Source organism: Coturnix japonica, chromosome 23, assembly GCF_054131305.1.
Source record: "Coturnix japonica strain WE chromosome 23, WE-NBRP24, whole genome shotgun sequence".
Lineage (NCBI taxonomy): Eukaryota > Metazoa > Chordata > Aves > Galliformes > Phasianidae > Coturnix > Coturnix japonica.
The window spans coordinates 7,293,573-7,321,010 of NC_140685.1; the positions used below are offsets into that span (position 1 = coordinate 7,293,573).

Genomic DNA, 27,438 nt, shown 5'->3' on the forward strand with positions numbered 1-27,438 from the left:
TCTACCATTTCCCCTTTTGAGTCTGAGAAAGAAGCAGCTTTCTTTTACGTAAGAAAAGTTGCCTGTCTTCCAGGCTGTGGCCAACAAGAACTAGAGAACACAGGGCAGAACCTTCAGCGTGGCTCAGAGACATCAGACCTCTGATACTGGATAGGGGAGGGAAATGGAAATCTAGCAAGGCTGTAAGGATTTTGGATGTAAGTCTTGTTGCCTATCAATGAGAAGAGGCCTGGGAAGGCAGCATCTTCTATGCTGACAAGAAACAAGGTCGACTACACTGAACACTGTGTTATGGTCAAGTGTACAGTTCCTTATCTTCAAGTCATCACAGCTCATTTACTGAATTCACATGTAAGGATTTCAACTCTGCCACAGCAGCTTTCACAAGCCTGAGTGTGAAGTTCATTCCAGGGCCTTGTAAGAGCTTTCCTTTATAGCAATAGGGAGCAAAAAGCAGAGCCCTGACGGCTGCTAAGAATGGAAGCTGTGCTCAACCCTTATGTCAGTTATTGCATAATCATCAACTAACAGGAAGGAAGAGGCTCAAAAACCCAACCTACATTCACTAGGCCACACAATTAGCTGTTTTGTTAAACAACGTATCAAAAGCAACCCAAGGATTTTTACAGCTTATATATTAGAACTATTAAGACAAATACTCGTGATAAGAGGTAGCCGTAATGACCACTTATGGCCAACACACACAAGCATCATCAATACTTTAAACATCAAGTACCAAACTGATTGCCAAATGCAACTGCAGCCATTTCACTTACCGGAGTAAAAAGGAGCATCATGGACACAAGAATCAGGAGAAGCCATTGAAACAAAGAGTCTGCTTGAGCCCAGAGACTCCCAATGTTACATACAAACAGTGGCAGAAGCATCGCAGTTGGCCCTAAAACCAAAAGACCAATGATCTGACTGCCACCCCATATAATATAAGCAGGAATCTGAAAAATGATTTCATAACACCGATGTGAGGCTGTATATGTTTATTCATCGTCAGTAATTTTGTACACAAGGCAAATATTAATAGCTGAAAGGCAACGCTTCTGGAGAGTATGTACAGAGCGATGTACAAGCGAATGGAAGAGGTTTTAAACTAGAAATTGATTGAACCACTTTATAAAAAGGAAGCGATGTTTTTTTTTGTCTCCTAAGACCTCCCTTAGAAATAACTTATTGCCAATCTTTAACTAAAGCAAAGGAGAAAATAAAATGTACAATAAAAAGTAGTCCCTGGAAAGTTTATAAAAAGTTAAACATATAAAATCGTAAGCCACAAACATTTATACAAAGCTAATACAAATCTTGGTTTTTGTTAAAGATCTATGAGATTGGTACAAAATATATTTTTACATAAAGGCTTCACTTAAGGTAAGCTCTCACTGCTACTGAAAGCGCAGGAAAGCGGTTTTAAATAGTCTGCTATTCAACTTATTTTCAAGTACAATGCAAAGAAATTGCAAAATGGCACTGTATTGCAATGCTGTATAATTAAAAAACAACAACTATGTTAATGGTACCATCAAAGAGACAAGACCTGTAAAGTTAATTCGTGAACATCTCGGTATGGAGTGAAACTTCTGATCATCCTGAAGCAGGAAATGCTACTGTTGGAAAATGAATGATCTGCAACTGACCTTGAAGAGAAATAACAAGGGAAGCCTTCCAATGGCAACGGACACATTAAATGTGCATAGCTCCGTTGTTAAGCAGTGAGCTGCTCCTAAACACCGCGAGCAGATGCAGTTGGATAAGCTGTCTGAAACCAATCATAAATGCTATTATTAGCCAAGTGTCACAAAGCTCGAAACACCTCATCTGAGCAATTTGCTGGAGTAATTCTGATGGGCAAAATACAAAGCCACTTACTAGACAAATGAGTCCAATATACAGCCGTCAAGATGAATGAACCCACCTGATTATTTTCTTTTTTTTTTTTTTTTAATATATATTATTTTCTTTTTCGACGAGTGGGTATCCCAAAAAGAAAGCTTTACGTTTTACATAACCTGATGGCTTACGCTCCCACATACAACACATACAGAAGTAACGTTTTTAAAGCCCTGATAAACAGCCACAGTTTTAAGGTATCACTCGATGCAGTTGAACACACTGCAGCAGGGAACAGTCATTTAAACACTGATTTCACTTCCAAGTACAGCAAAGCCTGTACAAGACAGTGGTATATCTCCTTATGGTCATTGATCAGTCATATTTTAAACAGGGCTTACTCCACCAAGGAGAACTAAAGAGAGTTCTGTGAACCTTGTTTTGCCACTTGCTTTTCCACCTCACCTGGAAATGCACCTTGACTTGGAACGCAGACTACCAAGCTGAGCCTTCCTATCCAACAGTGATTGCTTCAGGATAAGAACCAGCCTGTTCCTCAACAGCAGTCTTGTACCAAAATTAAATAATGCTGAACAGAAATGATATTTAGAAGAAAACCTAAAAAGCAATACAACAGTACGTGATGCGCTGCTCCTTTTCAGGTAGCTCTGAAGTTTAAAGATGGAAAAGCCCAATGTTGATTCAGTTTGTTTATCCAGTATGTTAACATAGGAACCATGTAAACAGCTACATCAAGGTTAGTTGCCTCCCTCCCTTTAAAGAAGTGGGAGTGGGAAACGCAAGTGATTTCATTCAGTAATTTCATTAAAATATTTCATTTTTTGCCTGAGATTCATATAGTGCTTATCTCCCAGGGACTACTACTTTTGTCACAAGTGCCCCAACACCTGGGGTGCACCTTGCTGCCTTAGAGGCCCCAACATTCACAGAGAAAGTCTTCCGAAAGGATTCAAAACAGTGTTTTGTTTTATGTGTATGTTGGTTCATAGAGAAGCTTGATGAGTATTTTCCTACTTCAGCTCCCGTCAGAAGTGCCCGGAGCCTTGGTGAAACTGACCACATCCTTAGACTGACATCAGTTTTGAGGATCTTTTGTAAATTAACAAGTCCCTTGACATAGAAAATTATCAACACTTTACATTATTATTATCTTTTTTTCTTTTTTTAAAACAAATTCCTTGTAATATTCCTCATCATCCAATATCCAGTCTTCAGTCTTTTCTGTAGCTATCTAGTCTGACATCCCACCAAACACTTACTACAGACCTTCTCCAAATTAATTATATGTTAATCAGCACAGACAAGTCTCTTTTCAAAATAAACTTGTTCAAACAACTGTCAGAAATGGAAAAAAAAGTCACCTCCTCCTCTCGTCCGTTTGTTCCAATGGTTAATTGCCCTCCCTACATGGGTGTGGATTTGTTCAAACTACTGTTGGACTTTGGAGGCTAAAAGGCAGAGGTTTATTGTCTGCTCACACAGCATTTACAAATCAACCCGTCATCCTCCCAAGAGGAAAGTGGAGAACTTTTAGGCCGACACCAGAAGCATGTTGCCCAACCCTTTAAATACCCTCAACCAGCCTCTTCTGAGGTCTCCAGTTCATCATCCTTGAGTTGCTTACACATGAACTGAAGACACAAAAGTAACCGTATCCATGCCTACAACAGAGGCAGAATCTAAATATCCCCATCTAATGATTGTATTAACCCTCTCGACAATGTTGCACTGACTTTGTTGGTAACACACCGTGACTTCTCCCAAGCTCTTTACAGAATTCCTTCCTCCCAAAATAGTGCCTCGTTGCAGCAAACACAGACTAATCTATGACTATTCATCGGATGATATAAAAATAGAGGTCTTTCAAAGCACTTAACTAAATAAAAATACACTATTCTCCACCTACGAACAGGAGAATGAGGTACAGATGTTAATACAACTTACAATCACAGTAAGTAAAGTTGAAGTTCAGGAGACAGGCAATTTTCCTATGTTCCAGCAACATGATCACACCTGCAGAGACGCTGCTCCAAGCGCTGAGCACATTACATCACACCTCTTGCCACATACGTGGGATGCTGATAAAGATTCACGTTAAGAAAACATTGGCCAGCATCACGATCCACAGGAACGTGCAGGTTCCATGGGGCAAAGCGGCAAGTTGGACAGACTGAAATGGAATTACAGCCTGGGGAAAGCTTTGGAGCAGCAGTACTCTTCTTAAAAACACATGTTGGCAAGCTTACTCTTACTTGGTAGCACACTGCTCGGTGTGTGAGGATTTCTAGGCAAGAAGCATTTTTTTTTGGTAATCACATGGTAACAGTAATATCTCACCCTTACCCTTTAGAAAAAACTACAATGGAACTTATGGTAAAATATTATCTAAAGTACGCTATGCAACATGTTTGGCTCAAGTACACTTAGGATTGCTAGACCCAACTGGAAAGTCTCAGAAAGAACCTCATCAGCTGAAGTGTATTCTGCTGTGATGTCCTTCTTTCAGCAAACACATTCATCTTCACGGTGTCAGCTACACAAGGCCTCTGCTGGGAACACATATTTGCATAAGGCCACTGAAAATACTGTAGGACAGAACACACGGAGGCACTTAGGTCTGCAAGTACTTCTATCCGTCACCGAATCCTTACTGATCACGAAGAGGCACACTGCAGGAAGTCATAAACCAGTGATATATTAAAGCGCTTCAAGAAAAGGTAAGGTACCTACATGTCACATCTGGTTTGTGAAGATAAGATAAACAAGTTTAACTTGCTCCCCTCCCCACATTCAAAAGGACCATCATAGTGCTCTTATGTTTGCCATGGCTCCAAGACAGAGTACTTACAATGCAACAGAGTGAAACAGTGTACTGTGTCATTCACTACGCCTCGCCGCTGGACTCGTGCCTGCACCAGTACTTCCTGCCAGACATCTGAAGTTCCCAATCCAAGGATTTTTAAAGCACATCCTAGTCAAAACCCCTGCAAAGGTTTATGCTTAACAGGAAGAACATTACACCCAGGAATCCCAGCTTCAGATGCATGATTCCAGCGAGGGATTTAAGGGTTTTCTAGCTAATATTAGACCTGAGAAATTGTAAGTCAGCTACAGTATCACAGTCTTCATTACGAAGTCTGATGTGAAAGGTCTGCCCCCCTAAATTACTGCCAAAGCTCAACAACTGCAACAATTTCACTGAAGTTTGGACTTGGAATTCTGAATATAGAATGATTTTCTAAGATAATATGCATGTTCTTAAAAGGTCAAATTGAATCACTTTACAGGTAACTTAGACATAGGTCTGCTATAAAATTACAATTTGAGTCAACTTGAAGCTACACTGGGAGAGATTAAGCCTGAAATTCTGCAGAAATTGGCAATAATGTGTTCAGCAGCAGCTTTTAGCCATGTATCAAGAAGTCTGACAGGACCTGGATTTCTCTACTCCTGCTGTAAACTTCTAGTTTAAAAAAAACAAACAAACAACAACACACAAGAGTTACTCAAATAAAAACGTCTTTTTGCACATCACTGTAGCATAAGCTGCTTGAGGTTGTCATGAAGGATGGTATCCTTGACATCACGGAAAACTAGTCGGATGTTCTCTGTGTTAATAGCAGTGGTGAAGTGGTGGTAGAGGGGCTTCTGCTGCTGGTCCCGGCGTTTGGTACGAAAACAATCCACCAGGAATTTTTGGACATCCGTTAAGCAGTGGGGATCCCCTTCAAATTGTGGAAAATAGTCTTTGATGCTCACTTTTTGTACTTTTTCCTCAAGCAAGTCCGTCTTATTTAAGAAGAGAATGATGGAGACGTTGCTGAAAACCCGGTTATTGACTATTGTTTCAAAAATGTTCAGGGACTCCGTAAGGCGATTCGTTTGCCGATCCTCCATAAGCACTTGGTCAAATTCACTCGAGGAAACAAGGAAGAGTATTGATGTGACACTGTCGAAGCACTCAAACCAACGTTTCCGCTCTGACCTTTGGCCACCTACATCAACCATTTTGAAAGGAACATTCTTTATTTCAAAGTTGTACTCGTGAATCCCTTTTGTGGGCCTTCGTGCCAGCAGTATGTCTTGCTGCGAGGGAAGATAATCCTAAAAAAATAAAGCAGTTTGATATTAGGACAAGTCACGGGCACGATGATCACAGCTGACTTGCAATTGAGAGAAAGCTTGCAGAGGAACAGCATGAGGCTTTGAACAAACATACACATGTATGTATATTTATATTCCAACACTGAAGCATTTTGCAAAGACCTGGAGTCAAAAGCAGGAAACACACCCAATGTGAAATCAAAACATTTACTGCCCTGCAGAGAACTGAAGCTTTCCATGTGCCAAATGACAAGCATTCATAAACAGCCCTGAAAGGTGCACTATCAGCTCCTCATACCAATTTCCCTCATTCTGAATTATTTTCTGCTTGATTCATCATCTTCCCACAAAGCTAGGAAACACATCTGACAACTGTACAGGAATGCAGCAAATGGGGTCTAAAATGGGGCTCTCAAACCAGTATTCATGGTAGGACTCCATCCTAACTACAGGCAGTCAGTTTGCCTCATGTTCTCATGCCTTCTGCACAGCTGCCTATAGGCAAAAAAAAAGAACAAACAACCCAACAAAAAGAGCTGCTTCAGTCAGAAATTAAAGGCAATCAATTAATTATGCCAGAAAAGTCAAACCTAAGCAACTTGCTGTGTCTGTACCATGGACCTTGTGGATCCAGCTGAATCTGTCCCAAACACAAAAAGCACTTGTATTAATTAGCTGTGTCCCTCCTGTGAGCTCCCACAGCTTGGTTTTGTCCAAACATCCTGTGCAATTGCAATTAGTAGAACAGAAGGAGAAACAAGCAGTTGATGACAGCAGTGCTCTTGCAGTAGCACAACTTAAGGAAACACCTGAGCCAGCTGTCCCTGTGGTTCTCCAGCTTGCCTTTTTTTCTATAGGCAGCATTAAGTTTCTGCACTTCTTACATGATCACTGTCAACAGATGCTTATGGAAAGAGAAATTCTTATTAGTCAGCTTTCGCTGGCATGAAATTCAACACGCATCATATTGGGTATTTCTTCATCCTAAGAATTACATTTAAGTCTTCTCTTGTTTAAAAGCTGCACCTCAACCAGCTGGTCGATGCTGATGTTTACAGCTTTTCTGTTCACTTCGTATTGAAACTCTTCCTTACATTTTCCAGCATTTCTCCTAACTTCAGAAGGAATGATTTAGATTTCAGAGCTGGAACTTCAGCCTCTTCTTAGTGATCTATGTCTTCCTTTGACTCTGCCAGTTACCAAACTGGAAGCTTTTATAAAGATATTTAAGATCGTAGTCCAGAAAGTCTGATTCAGCTAATAAGTTGTGAGTTAGGAGTGGGAGGGAAAATATATTGCAATTCAAATACTGGTAATTCCAAGTTTAAGAGAGCTAGAAAAGTTTGAATCACAGCAGAAATTGCAAGGGAAATGTAATGCTCCAAACATTTAATTTGCTTTACTTTGTAAGCTCAAAAGTGAAACTAGCTAGACTGTTTTGTTTGAACTCCTTGCTCTCTTCATTCGAGCCACTCAGGACTAAGGCACTGATTTTTATCATGGCCTGCAATCACAAAGTAGTTCTCTGAAGCACAAGATCCCCACCCTGCACCACTAATACAAATCCCAAGCCTGTACTACCTCTGTCTGCAGAAGAGTTATATATATAGAACAGTACTATAACAGTACTGTGTTCTCTTCCAACTGAGCACCGGAAATGTGCTTCTAGGCCCTTCTGAAGAAAGAGAAGGGAATATGAAGAGTAATGTATGTTTGTTAGTTATATTCATCTTGGATTTTTTTTTCTACCAAATGCTGTTAAGAGAGGAAGGACAACCAAAAGCACAGAGCAATATCAAATGGTGCTGGGTACACATGAAGGCATTTTGAATCATGTTGACTGTTAGTTTTTTGGCAAGAGAGTTCAACACATATCCTACCTTGCAAACAGCACGTATAGGGTTTTCTATTTGGTAATTCAGTCACACATTCTCAAGGCAAAACCAGGAAATCTTTGAAAAGCTCAGGAGTGACTGATGTTTTTAGAAGTACGTAAATGAATAAAATCAAATAATAGGAAAGGCCTTGCATACTTTGCATATTGCTTTCCATATTGAAACAAGAGCAAACTCCTCTGGAAGCTGGCCCTGACTGTTTATTCAGTAAAGCTTTCAAGAAAAGGGCTCCATCCTAGAATTCCTGACAAATTCCCTGCACACTTGCAACCACAGATAAAACACTCTCAAGTGCTTTCAAGTTCTACGTATATGGAGAAGACCTACCACATTTTAACCTACGTAGTTGGCTTCTCCTATGCGACAGCCCACAGATGAGTACACTGGAAGTCAAGTGCTTGCTACACAGACATTGTTTGCTTACAGGGGAGTAAATAAAACAACTCCTAAGTAATCTCCCCATATTTTAATGCTCTTTTTGAAGGACGGTTCCATTCTTTTCTCCCTCATACAGAGATCTTTGAGATACTACCAGCTTGCTACTGTAACAACTCTAAAGTAGCTCTTTCCTCACTATTGATCCCATTCCTTCTTGCACCCATTGTACTTGTCCTGTACCCACTCTTCCATGGGGACTGACTCCTTTGCTACCTTCCTTTTTCCCCCCCTTTTCCTCTTGCACAGCTCTATTTGCATGTTAGCACTGGCTCTTCCCGAGGATACATATTGGGAACGATTCCTAAGACCCCAACTCAACTTCTTTCTACCTCTTGCTTTCTTCCTGAATTGTCATCTTCCTCAAATTCACTACAGTCTACCTCCTTCAACAGCATTTCTTTCCGTTATCAGGTAGCTGGTTTGCCTATCACATCGCTGTTTGCCTACTTACAACTGGAATTTAAGGTATGAATAAGAGCCAATCACACCATGGAAACCAATGTCTCTGTGAGCTTTTTTGAATACATGTAGTCTGCACGGGCAGCAGAAGTAACAAGCAGTAGCAAGGAATGCAGCCGATCCCAGCCTCTCTTATTTTGCTGAGCTGATTAAATCTGAACAGCAAGTTCTTTTCCCTACACGCTGTTATCAGCAGCTCCCTTTTTGGCAACAGGCAAAAGAGCTCCCTTTTGGCAAGGGGCACGCAAACCAGAGGTCTATCTGTTTATACACAATTCAGTTGCAGGCCAGCCTCATTGTATCAGATTATCAGATAAAAGCAGTAAAATACTTACATTAATACAGTTTTGTTGAAACAATCATTAGATAAATCTTCCATATAGATAAGAACAAACCAGAAGAACCTATCAAATCTTTCACTCTTAGTAACACAGCTAACATACTTTTTCCCACCAAGATTTCATGTTTTTTGTGACGGCAGATCTTGAAGAATCCTTTGTATCTCAGTAGTATTTGGTCTAACTTTAAGCCGGAAATGCTGTCAGTTGGAGTTCAGCACTCGCACAGCAACAGCAGAAATACAATTTGAGTGTGCATGCACACACATCTATATAGACAAACACATAACTTCAGCACTGAAACTGAAACCAGCATCGTATTGAAAAGCACTCTACAGATAGCTCACTTTTCCTAAGTGTGTATGTATACACATTAAGTCATTTTTGGACATCAGTTAATTTTAATGTGCTCAATTTTGCTCAATTTCCACAGAAGAGTTTTATTTCCGAGGTCTCAGCCCTCACATCGCCCTGTGCTGCTGACACGCCAATGATGAACTGCTGAGGTAATGAAGTAGGCAAAGTTAACTAAAGTTACTTTAATAGATACTAATTATATTTGATCGGCTTAAAAGCCCAGTGATCAAAGAATCCTTTGAGGAGAGGAAAAACAAAAAGCTTACCTGTTCTCCAAGTTTATCCAAGTTGTCCAAGAAATATTTTACGGATTCCCCCTAGAAATGAAAGCAAACAGTTACTTAGCAAGTGGCCCACTCATCTCAATGGCTTTATTCTCAAGTCCAGTTAATCTAAACTGAATGGTTGTTAAGCTTTAATTACTACCTTTTTTTTTTCCCCCTAAAGAAGCAATCCTAAGAACACAACTGAAGTATTATTTAGTTAATATTTAAGCTTCAAAAGCACAGTCAGCCACGTTTACATACTAAAATTCTTTCTAATTTTAGGATTGCAAGATAAATCCTACACCGTTATTCAGAAGAACAAGGAAACAACCATGCCTTCAGCATGAAAAGATGCATTCAATCCTCCCAGCTCTTTGAAGGCTCTGGGCACCAGCATTTAGATACAAGGACTGAGCACTGGAGGCAAGTTAATGTATAGCTGCATTGCCATACGATCCCACTCATGTGTGCTGCCCCTAAGCACAATAAATGATGAGCAGAGGAGGAGAAACAGAGGAAGCATTTTACTAGGCAGACTTCCCTGCCAAAGATCAAGTTGGAGAAGAACTCCTTAGTCAGGGATTAATAAACTGAGCTCTGTGCTGCAATGACGTGTGATGCTGCATCTACTGCATGGGCAACCTTCCAATTCAAGCTATCACTATCACAGGAACAACAGTTCTTAATCACTCCAGTAACACAAAACTGAAGATTCTTTTTGTAACTAACTACAGTCAGCATTCCAGGACTCTGGGAGGGCACCCAGGAAGAACTCTCACAAGGATGCTGTTGGACCCAGAAGTACTTGGAATAGGTAATGTACCAATGGAGCTCAGTGAGAAGGAATCACAACAAAAACACAACGTGCTTCCCACTGACCAAGCTGCAACATAACTTACTTCATTACAAACACACAAAGAAAAGCATCTGCGTTCCCACTCTGTGGATGGAAGAGCAGGAATTCTGACTGCATTATCTTGATGAGAAAACTATGAAGTAGCCAAGACTGGAACAGCTACATCCAATCCAAGTGAATCAGGACAGCGTTTACACACCAGCAGTAATGACTTCTCACTTGAATTGGGCTCAACAAATTTCTCTAGGAATTACATCAAATCTCAGTGTTAACCCATGTCCTCAAAGCAGCACCACTCTATGGCAAAGAAACAGAGCAAAAAGGGCTCCAGCAGACACAAGAGCCAGGCACCTTTGTGAGGTTTGTGGATCCTATAAGTCACTTAATAGAAGTAAATGCTGCACCTTTAATTGGGCAATTTGAACATCAACTTTTAATTAGGCAACAGCAAGACTTTGGTTGAAACACGCTTTGTGCTTGACACACCTGCAGGAACAGAGTCCAGCACACATCTACCACTTTATCTGTTCTCTCAGCGGGGCCAAAGTGCAGCAGTGACACCATTCTAAAGCCTGTGGGTGCACAGCACCGACTGCCTGCACTAACTGCAGTGTTTTATTCTATTTTTTCCAGCATTTCAGAAATCTGTTCTAAACACAGCCCTGCAAGGAACGTGTGGGTGGAACAGCATTCTCATTTCACGGGCAATAAAAACACAACTGATGTACACAAACCTACCAGGAGCACTTTTACTTCAAGCTTCCCAAACAGGAGTAACAGGAACAAAACGCAGCCTTCCAAGTGCTAAACCCACTGCCTTTAGCTGAATGTTGTGGCAAAATAAAGGCAGACTCAATTTCTTGTTTAGGTTCTAGAAAGAACTGAGAACCTTCCTCCCCCACAGGGTTATGTAAAAAAAACTGGCCACATTTCAGATTCATTAAGAGAAGATATTTATTCTAGAATACCTGAGCCTCAGGAGCTGCAGGTATATGTGTGTGTGAATACGTGTATTTTAATATCAGCTCCTTTATATACTACTTATGGCAATGCTTGTTCCCCGAAGCATTAACTCCACAGTTCTGGAATGCATGAATTACTGCCTCTCCTTCAAATCCTGGGGCTTAATGCTGCTCCAGCAGACCCGGCAGCTCACGCACACAAGCAAACCACAGCCCTCAGAGGTCAGCAAACAGCACTAGAAGCAGCTTCCCAAGGAGGGGATTTCTGGAAAGCACAAATGCAAAATGCATCGTCCTGCAGCAGTGGGAGTTGCTCTACAGTCACATGTCCAGCAACAGCAAAGTAACATGCAGAAAGCTGCTTAGGTTTTTAGGCTGCCATGCAACAAAAGTCAATGGCAGATAATTAGTAAGGTGGCAGCTCTGAAATTCAAGGGATTAAACTATAAAGGTAATTAGATGTAAAGACAGAGAAATTCAAAAAGCAGGGACATACCGAGCTTCCCTCCTCAACGCTTCAAGATCAGTCACTGGGCTCTTTCCTTATGAAAGAGTTGTATCTTTAAGCCATTCACTCATTGACTTTTATTTATTTGGATGTCATTGAGAACTCCCAATGTCTTCAAATATAACTCATCTTTTCCTTCATATTCCAGACACCCCTCTAGATCATACAGCTACAAGCAGAAAACTGACTCATACAAAGACATTCTGACCTCGATATTCTCCTATTAGCAGGAAAAGCACTGCTAGTTTCAGATACCCTTGAACAGCAAGCTATCATGATTAACAGATTGTTATCAGTGTGCAGTACTGCAGAACTGAGGAGTTTTAATATGTATTAAATAAGCTTAACAAGGCAGCATCACAAAGCACACAAACAAGATTTCTGGTGCTTTGGGAAGGTGTCAGTCTCAGTGTTTCATGCAATAATGGAGAAGAAAGGAAAATAACAAAACAAACCAACTGAAAGACTTAACCCCAGTAATTGCTAAAGCCGAGTAAGAAGATGATCTGTCTGTGATCTTGCCTGACAACAGGTCCAAAGACAGCTTTCACACCAGGCTATTTCCTGATACCAGATACAGAACTAGATCTTGCACTGTAAACCAATGGCAGTGACTATATTTAAACAGCTGGACTCAACAAACGTTTGTGTGTTGTAAAATTTGCCCCCACACAAACTGCAAACTATCCGCTTTACCTGTGATGACTAGAAAAAAGAAGCTGGGTTTCCCCGTGCTGCCCCGGCTGACTGTGACCTACCTCTGCCACGTGGCTGCTGCTTATAGCCGCTCATCTGCTCTAACATTGCCAGCTGTGAAACAGAAGAGCCACCACCAACCAACCCAAGAGCAGATTGGGAAACTGCAGGATCTTTCTGTTAAAAGAAGGCAACTTTGCCATCACGTTGCTGTTCTCTGCAAACACTCATTCTGCAGCGTGTATCATGGAAAGTCCAGCTTAAGATATAGTTAAAGCACAGTGATGCAGTGAGCTCATGTCAGTTGCCTCATGCTCTCCACAGAGATCCCTGAACAAGGCACAAAGCCAGAAATAATGCATCTCCGATGCTATTTTAATGGTTAAGGAGATATCACAATGCTTCTATCAGACAGACAGGAGAGGAGATAAAAAAAAGAATACACCACACATAGTGGGTTTGATACCTACTACATAAAAATGAGGTTACAATCAATTGCTCTCAGGTCACACCAGCACATTCACATAAGAGCTTGTTGCATAGTATAGCACAGTTCTACTTTTGCTTTGTGAAGGTCACAGGTGTTGGGTTTTATGTTTGCTTGTTTTTAAATGCAGATAAACCCTTCAAAGTGATTTCTGCAGCTCAGCAAACTTCTCAAGTGTGGGCAAAGGCCACCAATGGCCTCATCTGGCACTGCTCAGCTCCTTCTGCTCAGCTTGCAGCACAGCCCTGAAGACGCCAATGTAAGTGGTGAAGTCAAACACAGGCCTCAGCACATTTCTTGTACTCACGTTGTCAAGCAGCAGTTTTAACCAACAGCCATTGCAGTCAGTGCAACAAAAATGAATGGCCTACATCAGCCTCAAAGATCTTGCAGTGTTAGATGACTGCGCTTTTCCACCTTTAATAAAGGACTAAAGAAACGTATTTGAATCTCAGATTTGAAGCAATTGCTTTGACTGCTTGTAGAAGATGCCCTTTTTACTTCAAACAAAGTGTACGTATTTCAGCTGCAGCTCTTCAGCCTCCTCCTGATTCAGAAAAGCATGTAAACCACAGGAAGTTGACTGTTAAATAACTTTACTCACAATTGTCAAAGTATTCCATTTTCAGAAAGGTTTGATTCAGAACAGCTTGTGTTCCTCCTGGAGCCTTGTGATCCCTCCACTTGAAGTCAAGCCAAGTCATTTTATTACGAACTCAGGAGTAATTCACAAAACACAATTAAATCATATTCTTATCGAGGTATCTGACATTAAAACAACTGCTTCCCTCACAAGACTGCAGTTATTTTAACTAGTCCTGCTTATGTCTGTACAATGAAGGGCCTTAAGTCCCATGTAATGTCCTCTTCCTGTAGCAGTGATTCACCTATAGGACACCAGCACATTTTAACTGCTGTTTTAATTCAGAAGACCAGAAGATTAAGAATCTTTCCTAACAAAACATGGTACAGATTACTGTCTGTTACCAATACCTACAACAAAACAGCCATAAATATTTTGTGGGGAAGAAAACAACATGAAATACAGCAGATGAACACACGCTTTAAACTCCAGAAGTGACATCAACTTATTTGGTTTACATGAAAACAATATAAGCGATCATACATGATTTACTGATACCTTAAGATAACTACATGAATTGTAGCTGCTTTAGGGGAACAGAGACATTATAATTCTTCCTAAAGCTATAAACTGAAAAAGGGGGAGAAAAAGTATCAAATGAAGATGAAAGTTCAGTGGAACATACTGAGCTGACAAGACCTGAGAATCTGAAAGCCAGGTATTTAATGAGAACAGGAGATGCAGCTTGGTAACTAGAGCAGGATGATAGCAAACACCAATCATTTTCTCTTCCTGACCTGACTTGAATTTCTGGGAAAAGAGAAACCAACATTTCCACATCTATTAAAAACAAACAAACAGAAACCCAAACAACCCAAAAAAACATGTACTGAATTTTCACTAGTAAGCACAGGAACAATCCTCAGACGTGTATGAGTCAAACCAATGACATCTCCTAGTGAGAAGAGCAGGTAGGAGCACTACAGCTTCCCCTTCACCCCAATCCCCGAGCCTCAAAACACTGCAATAAAGAGTCAGATGATCAAGATGACATTTATGCCATTAACACATCTAAGCCTAGTTAAGGTATCCATCTCCAATCCCGAATTATTTTGATAGTTATAGCAGTGAAAGCTAAGCCAAGTCCTACATCCACACATTAAATCTGTTTCACTAGCCTCAGAGTGAGAAACATCCTTGGGTCATTCTCAACTTTGATGTTTCTATTTTCTATATTCTCTCACTGTTCATTCCTTCCAGGGCTTTTTAATAGGGGTTCCTCTTCCAAACATGCCTCAGTTAAGATAAAAGGATGAAACTTCTGCATTTTCATACATCTAACTTGATTATTCTGATTAGAAAAAACACAGATACCCTCCCTACTGTACAGTAACACTTCAGTTACTTGTTTGGTATCTGCTATGGCAGGGGAAAATTATTTACTCATCTGTTCCAACACTTGATATATTGCTTTCTGTTTAAAGAGAAAACTTATTGGCAGCGTTTTGGGAGTTTACAATAAGAATATGCTTTAATTCCTTTTTAATAAGGCACTTTGAGAAAAGCATCAGTCAAAGCAATTGTCCATTTACTTACTGAACTGAAAGCCTTGACTAACACAGAAAATACATTTCCTTTAATTATGGACAATATTACATTAAAACCAGCATAAACTGACACCCCCACCAAAACAAACCACCCCATTTATGCCCACATTATCACAGCCTTGTGGGACAAACAGATCCAACATCTGACCCATGTTATACTGATTTGTCCCTAGGAAGTGATGGCAAATTGCTTTAAAGCAGTTTAAAGAACAGGCTCAGGAGGGCTGAAACACAGACACCTTATATCATTACCAGACCTCTAAAGATCTATCTTCTTTCTCTCCAGTACAAACCACTCGAATAGTCAACTTAAGTCTGTTCTGCCTGTTTTCAAGATAAAATTTAAGTACACTGGAATTAGCTACAGGCTTTTGCAGTTCAGATACAGAGTGCATCTGCTTTTATAGGGGTACAAAACAATCTCTTCCTCCACCGATGCACGTCACAAATGCGTCACAGCTCATCCTACCTCTGCACAGCACTATCCTATTTCCTCTTTTCAGCACTTCCTGTGTGCAGCTCACATTGTATTCGCCTTTTCTTCAGAGCAATGAGAAACACATCACGCAGCGGACAAATGAAACCACATTCAGGCACACAACAGAGGATCTGGCCTCGAAAAAGAAAGGTTTAGGTCTTGATTCATGAAAGGTAATCTTTTGTAAAACCTTTTGGTAGTACAGCAGAATTTGGATCTGGAACAGCTGGATGCAATTTGGTGGAGGGTGTTCAATAGGACAAAGCTAAGAATGAATCAAGAAAGGGAGGAGTCCCACTGAGTTCATTGCACGCCTGACGTTTTTATCTTGTACAACAGCACTAACAGCAAAAGGTGAAGGACTTTAAGAAGGGTTTTTAACCCAATTATATCCCTTTAATCTATGATTCCCTATTTACCAAGTAATCCAATTAAACCATAATTCTCAAAATGTGGTTAAGAAATGGAGGTAGACAGAGCACGTCAACCTGAGCACATGCACCGCAGCGAGACACCCAGAGACACCTGCATGGCTGTGCCCCAGCAGGAAGGAACAGTACAACAAGCCACCAGCACTCCAGCCTAGAACACACTGTGCCAAAATAAGGCTCTAACATCTGGCTGCTTCTTGCACTGAATATGGTTTTGAATCATCCTTCATTGATTTAAACATCCAATTTCATCTGATAGCTAGGAATCCCTCCCATCTCCTGATGAAGCGATTTAATTGCCAGCTTCCTAATAAAATTTGCTTAGAGATATGAAAATGCACTACAGCTTTTAGGCTAGAACAGAGATAGCTTTCCATTAAAGCCTACAGAACTACAGTTTCTTCCACGCACGTCTCTCAGTTATGAGAATTTCCAAGTAATCCTGAAAGCCTACTTGGAAAGCAAGATATGCCATATTCCATTAGCAGCAGAGAATTTTAAGAAATGGAACAGTTTTGAGCTGTATGAAGTGATATTCGGTTCATACAACTCAAAGAGCAAAACCCAAGAGCCTGCTGAAAACCTTTCCCACTGCTAAAAGCTCAAGCACAACACAGCATTTACAGTGGCATGCCGTGCATCCTTAGGACCACTGTAAGCAGTGCAAACACAGCTCCTTCCTGCAGCCTCTTGCAGGAGAGTCAGAGCCTTGCAAAGGTCAGAGCCAGGTTAGCAAACACCACAAACAGAATTTAGGACACAACATCTGTGAAATCAGTACATTGAACAAATACACTCATGTTTGCCAGAACCTGAACAGAAATCAATGCATGGCTGTAATTTAGGATACACTGTTCAGAAGATCAAGTACACTTCCTTCAAGAAACCATTCTCACTTGCTCCCTCGGTATTTCCAACCCACACTTGTCTTCCAGAACATTTCCTTTAGGAAAGACACTCAATACTTTGCAAATAGTTCTCAAAATTTCATTGATGAAATGATCTTTCAAGTCAAACCACACAGAGGCCCAGCGAGAAGCCATAAAAACAGGCACTGATGGAGACGAAACAGCCACCTCCCAATTCCTATTTACACTCTGGGAAGCATCTATGTAAACTTCAGATGTTTTGCACACAAAACAGACTGGAACCAGACTGTAAACATTTGTTCCTCTTCCAGTGCGCTGACCCACTGGCTCCATGACTTCATGTGTTTGCAACTCAAACTGCATTTAATCTAACACTGAAGCAGCAGTGAGTCTGCAAATCCACCATCCATCATTTAGAGCTTTGCTTGCTTCCAAGTTGTACAAGACTGGCAAAAGTTCCAAAAAATATGAGAAGTATTTGGCATGTGGGAACACATCAGGGCTAAAACTGGTCATGTTGAACTTTAAGATGCTTGAAAATCCCGTTATTACATATTCGGTAAACCAAATCATAACATCTTAAAAGCAGAACCCTAAACTAGATTCTGATGCATGCACTGAAGTATCCCTAGGATTCAGTTTTATAACACACATTTGGTTCCTATTTCAGCCTCGTGAGAAATCCAGGAGACCAAATGCTTTTTAGCTCTTCCTCTGCCTCCATTAGCAAAACCCATCTCAATTAAAGTTCTGATATTTCTGTTTGCAAACAGCACTAAATCAGCAGAACTGAGCCTTAGTACCACACAGTGTATCAGAGTTTGTAACAAGATATCTAATGAGACACAGTGTATCAGAGTTCGTAACAAGATATCTGATGAGATTTAGTGATAAACTTACTACCTTTTTGAAAGGCCTACAAGCACCATTAGATGAACGTTCATTTAAGATGTAGTAAAAGTTGTGTCTAAAGCACTCAAGACAGTAGAATCTCAGCAGCTTCCTGAATAGGAGCAATATCCAAACATTTCACATCACTAGTAGAATTTCACACTGGAAGATAACTTATTAAAAGAACTATGCAGTTGTTGTACTGCTTCAAGTCATTTCTCTGGCATCATTAAACAAAGATACAGAAACTCACCTCTAATAAAAAAAGAAAGTAGGACATTTTCAGTTCCTTGGTTAAACAAAAGAGGTGCATGTACTACAGTAGCCAGTATAGTTGCTCTAGGGGTTCTCTTATGTATTAAGGTCAGCTGCACTTTTGTTTTCTCACATTTTCTTAAGCAACTTCCTCAGCTACCACAAGTTAAAGTTTCCTACCATTTTGCTGCTTCTGCACAAGAGCTACATGAGTCAATGGCCTCATACTAAGTAATCTCCAAATGGACAAAGTCCCATCTACTGCCACACCAAAACTGTGTGAAGTAATGGTGCTATACGGACTGACACGCAGGTTAGTGACCAGTAAGGAAACTGGCTCCTAGCCCATGGTTATACCAATGTCTCACATTAGACTGTAGGCAGCAGAAGCAACAAAAGCTCATCTACCACTTTCACTTAGATTTAAAAGAATCTGCTGAGAAAAGGTTCGTCCACTTAAATCTCATTCTCTGAACTCTTAGTTGGAAGTCAACTCAGCACGCTTCCATGTGATGTATGTACTGACAGGACACAGCCACATCAAGATGGTCTCCACTGAAATGATCTCAATCCAGTCACATCTGCACATGAAAATAACAATTTACAAGGCATATATACACCCCTTTGGAGCAGTTGTAAAGAAAGAGCCACCCATACAGCACAACCAAGATGTCCATCAGTAAAACCAGGCCAGCTTACACTGCAAAGGCAGCTGGCAATACAAGGCCACTGCTCTTCAGATACTCTGATACCTCTGTGCTGAACAGCTAACAGGCAGCAAAGGAAGAATGGCAGAAAGGGAAGGAGGCAGACCCAGAAGCAGCCCTATGAAACACAGGAACTCACAGAGATTGAAACAGAAACCCTAATCTGAATTTGGAAAAGGATGAAAGTTGGCACTTTGTGTAAAATTAGTATTAAGAGTTCACTTGAAGGTAATTCAGCTCAGTTACAATATTATGATCAATCCCCATTACCCAAAGCACCCATAGACATGTTGGGAGGGTTTCTAGCCAAAAAAATAAGCCTCCTTACTTTTTGGCTCTAGTGTTAATCTCTATACAAAATCTTATTAATATAGATCAATGTAATCTTGTCACTGGAGCAGGAAAAAAAGCAGAACAACGGAGACTCCCAGTTTTCTCTGAGGATTTAAATTATTCACTTCACAAAAATGAGTTTTGTGGAAATTTGTGTTAGCAACGAGCTTTGATAAATCCTTTTAATGCAAAGTAAGGACAGAAGATGGCAAGTAGCTCTAACCTTTCCAAGGGTTTTAAGGAGTGGTGCTCACTGTACACATGCCATCTTGTCATGTGATGTTTAGCAGACCTATTGATCAGGGAAAAAGGGGAAAAGTAATTCATGTTTCAACACTGTCAAAGCAGCAGCACTTGCTATTTTTTATCCACAAAAATCCAAGCAACATGCAGAGTAATCACAATACCACTGACTTCACTGCTGCCTCTAAGACATGACTTCCTCTTTCTCGCGTGTGGATGCATCTGCTACGTCACGCAGCCCAGCCTATCTTCAAACCATCGGCCTTCTCAAGATCACTACTCTATAATGAAGTATATTTCAAAGATACATTGCCTTTGGACCAGAAAGAATGTTAAGTTTTGCTAGTACTTTGCAAAGGCCATCTGAGGATTGATTCTTTCCATAACAGCTAATTTAATGTTCTCTTACATACAATGGCTCCATCAATATTCAGAGGCAGAAGCTAGAAAAGCTCCAAAAGAAGATGAAATACAATCTTCCAATAAGCTGTACAACACTCTCCAAAAGTGCTACTCTGCATGATTAAAACTACTATGGAGAAGCAGCAGCAAAAAGCACTTCACTCTGAACACACCTTTTCCTGTCTTCTATAATCTGATCGAGCACTTGCAGACATGTCACAAAAGTAAACAGGACCCAGAGATAAACACATTTCCAATCGTCTTCATGTGCCATCAGTGTCTGCAGTTGTGGGTGAATGCTGATAGAATGAAATGCCATCACTGCCTCCTCACATTGAAGGATCGTGGCATTAAGAAAAACACATGTATAATCTGCAAGTTGGGCAAGAAGCACATCTGAAGATCAACAGATGCTGGTAACAAACATCAAAATCCACCCAAAAGTTATCTGTACCAAGAACAAACTTTTCACACATTCAAAGCCATGCAAATGAGGAACCCAGCTCTCGTCCCACTTTTCCACTCTCAGAGAGAAGCAGGCTGTTTCAGAAGCAGCACTCACACAGAATTGCTCTCCTCAGTTACTGGACTAACAGCACCAGAACGAGATGCTTCCTCAGCTGTCAGTGCCTGAAAGCAAATCTCAATGAGAACAGCAAACCTTTACAACTACGGAACGAAGGATCCCACGGGTATAAATATAAAAGCAAGGAAGTCTCTACTTAAGCACTCAGACATCCCTCACAATTTGTTCAAGATATTTCTGCTTCCCTCCTCCTCCAAATAAAGCAATACAAATTTCACTCCAGCACTCAAGCAGCAGCTTCCCAACTGATCGGAAAACCAGCTTGCTTTTGTATTTAAACAAACCACTGGTCACACCATTAGGAGAATGGGGAGGTTTATCCAAGTCACTTCAGGAGATTACATACATACATTTACTGGAAATCAACTTGTAATGGGAAACCCAAAGCCTTAATGAGATGACAAAGCATTAGGGTGACACAGACTAACTCCATAGCTAATCCATGCTTGCTGTGGGACACGAGGCCATAGGAGGAATGCTCCATAGATGAAGAAAAAGCTTGAGGATGACCAAAATCCCAAGAGCAAATTACAGGATCTGACTAAGCTACGGAGCCAAAGTAACCTGTAGTAACTGTGTTTAGTACCTAAATGGTTTTGGTTTGTAATAAAATGTGAAGGATTATAATATTGAACATCAGAGAAGTACTGAATTAGCACATATTGTGCTGTAAGCCGTCATTAGTTCTTTCCACTTTCAAAGCACTACTCAAGGATGAACTAATGAATTTCATAAGTACTGCTGTGTTACTGGCCATAAGGCCACTATTTTTATATAGAGGGAACTAAGAGATATTGACTATTCCCATGACCACTTAAGTTAACGAAATGAGGAAGGACGCTAGTGAACTAGGCATGGAAATGCTGATTTCTAACTCGAAAATACAACCACATTCCTCCCCCCCTCCCTCACATTGCTATAAAAAGACAGAGCTGTTTCTTTAGGCTCCCAGCATCATCTCTGGTGCTACAAATGAAAGATGGAGAAAAACAAAACAAAACAAGTAGCTCAATGATCTCTCATGAATATACAGCCATCTTCACATTTTAACTACACACGTGTGTAAGCTTTCACTTTAACATTTCTTATTCCACACTTATCTGCTCAAACTATAAATGGCATCCAGAACCACAAACCTGCATCCTTCCCTCCAGAATTCCAATGCAGATTTTTGTTTCACTCATTATCCATCACTGCTCCACTCTTCATTTGCTCACTTCAGCCTTTGCTTTACTCCCCTCATAAGCAGTGCTTTCCCTGCACTCCTGTCCGTGCCCTTATAATACCGGCCATGTTCTTCAGTGCAGCGTCAAACTCAGTTCAGCTAAGCTCACTCATCACTCTGAAGTTAGAGCACACGCAGTCTTACCTAATTCCAGCTCCCCCTGCCCTCCCTCAGGTACATCTCCAACTCCCTTCTCATCTATTAGTCTTCATTCTACACCACAGCACACACCTGGACTCCCTGAACACACTCCTACAAGCCTGACAGTGGATATATCAGAAGTACATACTGCTTTCAGGAGTTCTCTGTCATTCTGTTGACCACACTTATCTTCATAATTTAATGCCAAAGTGTACTAGGCTAACACTGAGACTTGATGTTTGGGCAGCATTTACACACTGCTTGTACCCCATGCAATGACATAATTCAGCTCTTTTCATGTTTACATCATGTGAGAAATAAATCCTTTCAAAAATCTCAGCACAATTTAGGGAATAAAGCAGTGTAAGTATAAATAGAGCAGATACCTGATCTGCAAAACCTATTACTAGGGCAGCACTCAACTATGAATAGCACATTAAGAAATTCTGCCCAAAGCCCAAATGGTTCTATGTGTTTTTTGCAGAGATCATTACGCAGCTTTAGGAACCTCCAAAACAAAACTTTCTTTCCCCCCCCCCCTCCCTTCACAGATTCAGTAGAAAACATTTTCAGCTCCTACTCAAAATGAAACTCTGCACATGGTTCAGTTATGGAAAGAACCTACTCGTCAGAAACCCAAGGTGGCAGAAGAAGAAGCAAAGGAAAAGGGAGCTATTTAGCCTCGAGTCATCAAACAAGCCTAATAAAAGACGAAACGTTTTTACTTAATGGATTTTATAACAGATCACACCAGCATAGCAATTATGTCAACTACAAGTCACATTTGCACCAGATGAAAATCTTGAATACAGTCAGGCAATTACCCCTTTGTGATCATTTCCAATGCAAAAAGTAAGATGCAACAGGCCTCATTAAAAACCTGCTGAAATAGCACAGAACGGGTCGGGCAGGCGATAAGCCAGTTGGGCACCTCTCCGAGACATTCCAGGATCTGGGCAATACATATTTATAAAGAATATTTATACAACCTATTTAAGCCAGCTTGTGATTATACAATCATTCATAATAGCTCAACAGGAGACATCATCAGCCATTGTTCAGATTCACATTAAGACAAAGGTTATTTTTAAGACATAAAAACACAAAGCCAGTTAGGTTTAAGAGACCAACAAGAACAGATTTAATCTATTTTAAGGTTGTCAAACCCCACCCTCAACCCTAAACAAGCCTATGCCATTGGCATTTACTACACAAGCCAACCAAACAATAAACAGCAAACTAAGTCTTGGTTTCCTCTTGCAAAATCAGCATGGAAACGGAACGAAGGGGCTTTAAACTGTCACAGCAAGAGAATCAAGACAATCCTTTTTCTTCTCCAACCCCACCACCGAACTCTATACACCAGTCTCAGCTGAGAACTTCATCTCACAAAAACCTCATTACATGAGAATTAACACAGACATCTGAAATTAAACAGGAAGTATACGGAGGGAATGTTTGCTAGATTGCTCAAATTGGAAGCGAGAAGGGAGTGGTTTTTAAATTCTTCTCATTAACCCATGCATATCTTTTCTTAAAGATCACTTTAAGTCTTCCCTCATTGCAAAGGATGCTTTTATTTAAAAAAAAGAGGATTAAAGTAGAAAAATGTAAAAATAATCATATATTAAAAGCTCCATACAGTATGCTCAGTTTATGCTGAGCATAAAAAGTACTGGATACTTTGGCTTTCTCACATATTAAATGAGGACAATTAAACTGGGTGCTTCATGTAAATCTTGGTTTTGAAAAAGAGTGGGAAGAAATGGAGCTAAATGCATGAATTTACAGTAACACAGTAACAGACAACCATCTAAAATGCTGGACATCCATATGGAGGTCACTTAGCAGAAAGAGCTTCACCAAAAAGCAATATATAAACCAGGTAACACACACCCCCCAGACTTCAAACACTGAAAAACAAAGCTTACCAACTGGAATTCTCTGCGCCTGTCGTAAGCGTGCTGGATCCCACTGTCTGCCCATAGAGCTCTTATGGCTGGGAGGTACTGTAGAAAAACCGCTGTCTCCACCATTCCTTGCACCACCGTGACGGAGCGGGTATCAAAAGCCATCATGGTATCTCCGTTACTCTGGTTCACAGGATCTCCCCAGGGGATATGAAGTTTCTCCCTGGCATCCACGAGGACTCTCACACCTTTAACAACACGAAAGAGAGCTGCAATTAGAATTTGTCCGCACCTACTATTTTCATAGCCTATAACTGCACAGAGTCAAACTATGTGCTTACTCTGTACCATCGAAGCTCGGTAAGACTCTAAAGACGGGAAAAAATCAGAAAGGTTCAGAATTATTGAATTTAAATGCTACATTTTCAGGTAATAACAAAACTCAGAAGAGCTGCTATCAGGAAAACACAGCCTTGAGAAACAGGGTAACATCTGAAGTACAACGCTCCCCAAAAATGCCACCTTTAAATTACTAAATCCCCAATCTATGGTATCACGTAAATATCTTTCACATACTTTTATATTTTCCTCTGATCTCCAGAATCATTTTGCAGCTGTTATATTTCCTTGGCAGGAACACAAAACAAATGAAGCTTCTATATATTTCATTTCAGAAGATGTTAAACCACTTGATGGCTTAATTTTAAGGCTCCCTAGTGCCTACAGGGAGCACATCTGACTACTTTGTTACAGTGTTGTATTGAATTTAAGAGAGTTGACTGTCTTTAACTTCATGATGGGCAGACTAAACTCAATACAAACACAGAGCTCTCTGAACTGTGTGGTTTTACTGCTTAAGAGCAGCTGGAATTGCATTTACATGAAGACTTTCCCACACTTACTATAATTAATAAGAAAGTAAATAATCTCTAAGAGAAACTGAGCGTCTTCAAACTGTCTCACATAGAGCTTAGAGGGGGAAAAAAGAAAGTTGTGTTGATACCAATTACGTGAAATAAACTCCAGTATTAGGTTTGTGAGTGGCAAAGAAAAGGAAATCTAGAAAGTAAAAGCAACAGTAAAGACATGGAGAAAGATCATGTATTAGTATATATATATATATATATATACACACTAATACATATATATGGTGGGATAATGACCCCCCATAACAGGGGGGGTGAAATAAAATGGTCTTCCAGGTCCTTTTCGACTCATGTCATTCTATGATTCACCCATACCAAAGTATCCTTCCAAAATTCATTCTCTTTCTGTCGCTGTTGTATCTGTCAAAAGTAACGACTGCTGCAGCAGATCTGCACTTCTACGTGTACACTTTTATAGCCAGAACCACCTGATTTATTAACAGACGGTAGTATTTCTGCTCGTGATTTCTACTTCCTTACTACATTTGAGCTTTTCAGGCTTGATCTGAAGCACTGCTATGAAACAGCTCTATAAGAACCGCTGGGATTCCGAAGCCTCATTCAGAAGAAGGGCTGATACCTGCCTACGATTCAGCCTCAAGAAACACAAGGAAGATCGTACCTATGTGTTACAGAGCTTAAAGTCGGAACACAATGAGTGAGAAGGCAATGCTGACAAGGGGCTGACAGCCACCATGTGCCCAGCACCCAGCCCGGCTGTAGCAGCTCTGTACCCGCTGCTGTCAGCCCAACACCACCGTTCTTTCTACGGAAGCAAAACGCTCTCCGAGCTTCCTCCCCATCACGGGGCACGGCCCAGCCTCAGGTGCATCTCTTCCCCATCCACCACCGCTGGTTACCAGGAAACAGCCAGGAGGGCCGGGACCGGGCCGGGTAAAGGTGTATGTTTGGTGGCCCTGCCAGGCAGGGGGGTTGGAACTACATGATCCTTGAGGTCCCTTCCAACCCGGCTCATTCTGTGGGACCTCACGGGACACAGAACCTCCGTTCCCCCCCACGCGGCTCAGGGCCCGTCCCCGAGCTGAAGGCCCCAAATCAGGGCTGACATCCCGGGTCGGCCCGCAGAAAGGAGGGCGATAAGGACCCCGAGGAGCGAGCTGAGGCCGAGGACCCCCACCCAGGTCCCCACCCATGTCCCCTTCACCCTCAGGCCTCCCCCGACCCACTCACCCTTAATAACGTTGCTATAGATGGTGGCTCGGAACTCCTCACGGGCCGCCCTGTCCCAGTCCTGCCCATGGATGATCCTCATCTGCTTGAGGAAGGTAGACTTGCCGCTCTCTCCCGCTCCCAACAGCAGGATCTTAACGAGACGTTTCACGTAGGTTTTCTCCCGGTTGAGGCACTTATCGATCTCTTTAGACTTACGCTGTTGTTCGGCCTCACCGCTGGTCAACAGGCAACCGGGGAAACAACCCGACAACACGGAGCGGGACGGCAGGAAGTCCGCCATCTTAGCGAGCACTGCCAGCGAGGGGAGCGGCCGCCCGGCCCGGCCCGCACCAGCCCGCTCTCTGCCCGCGCATGCGCAGCGCCAGCCCCACCCTCAGCGTAGGTTCTCGCGTTGTGGTGGGGGGGTCACATCCTCACTCACACAGTAATGGCGGCTGGCAGGAAATGGGGGGGTGAGGCGGTCGGTGATGTGGATGAGATGAGTGTGAGGGGAAACCAGGGCTGGAGCTTCATCACGGCACGGCACGGCACGGCACGGCACGGTGCTGGGAAGATGTTAGGAGTGAGGCCCAGGAAGGTCAGCCCTCGGTCAGAAGGGCAGGATGGAGATTTGCCAGCTCAGCAGTTTTTGTTCTCCATACGAAGAGAATCACAGAATAAATCACAGAATCATGACCCGGGTTGGAAGGGACCTCAAGGATCATGTAGTTCCAACCCCCCTGTTTAGCAGGGCCACGAAACATACACCTTTATTAGATCAGGTTGCCCAGAGCCCTATCCAACCTGGTCTTGAACACCTTGAAAACAAGAAACAAGAGAAAACAGTGATGTGAGAAAGCTCAGAACGGTTTAGACACGTATTTCCTCTTTGTTGCTCCGAGAGCTTCCCAGTAGTGCTGTGCTATGGCACAGAGCGAGCACAGCACAAAGCACACACCTCACAGTGCTAAAAAGCAATTGGAGTGTTTATTTACCAACATCAAGTGAGTAAATACAGCGTCCTAATGTGTTTCAGAATCACAGAATTATCAAGGTTGGAAAAGATCTAGAAGATCATCTAGTCCAACCATTACCAATACTTCCCAGCTAAATCATATTCATCAACACAACATCCAGACGTTTCTTGAACACTCCCATGGTCGGTGACTCCACCGTTTAGTAGTGAAGCTTTACTAAACGTTGATGGCTCTTTGCAGGGCAGGCAGAGCAAGTGATTCCTCTTGGATTTAGTTCTTCATGTTTCTCCTGTGGTTCTTCTCAGTGAGGTGAAACTGCTTTTCCTTCTTGATAAGGGAAAATGAACATCTATTACATCCCATCTATGCATTGATGGAGAGTGTTAAAACAAAGCTGAGAGCAAAGCATAGAGACTGTACAGGTTGTTTTCTTTTTGAAAGCAAGTTAATGCCCACCAGTGAAACACAATGATGT

The 27,438-nt window shown here is 41.5% G+C and overlaps 1 protein-coding gene across 1 annotated transcript; it reads right to left on the minus strand.

Annotated features, from left to right (window-relative positions):
* Positions 1-980: 980 nt before the first annotated feature.
* GNA13 (G protein subunit alpha 13) lies at positions 981-26,350 on the minus strand. Its single transcript, XM_015879752.3, has 4 exons — positions 26,005-26,350; positions 23,909-24,135; positions 9,718-9,768; positions 981-5,964 (listed from the first exon to the last, which is right to left on the minus strand). The coding sequence occupies exons 1-4, from the start codon at positions 26,285-26,287 to the stop codon at positions 5,392-5,394; spliced, it is 1,134 nt and encodes a 377-aa protein (XP_015735238.2). The 5' UTR covers positions 26,288-26,350; the 3' UTR covers positions 981-5,391.
* Positions 26,351-27,438: the final 1,088 nt, after the last annotated feature.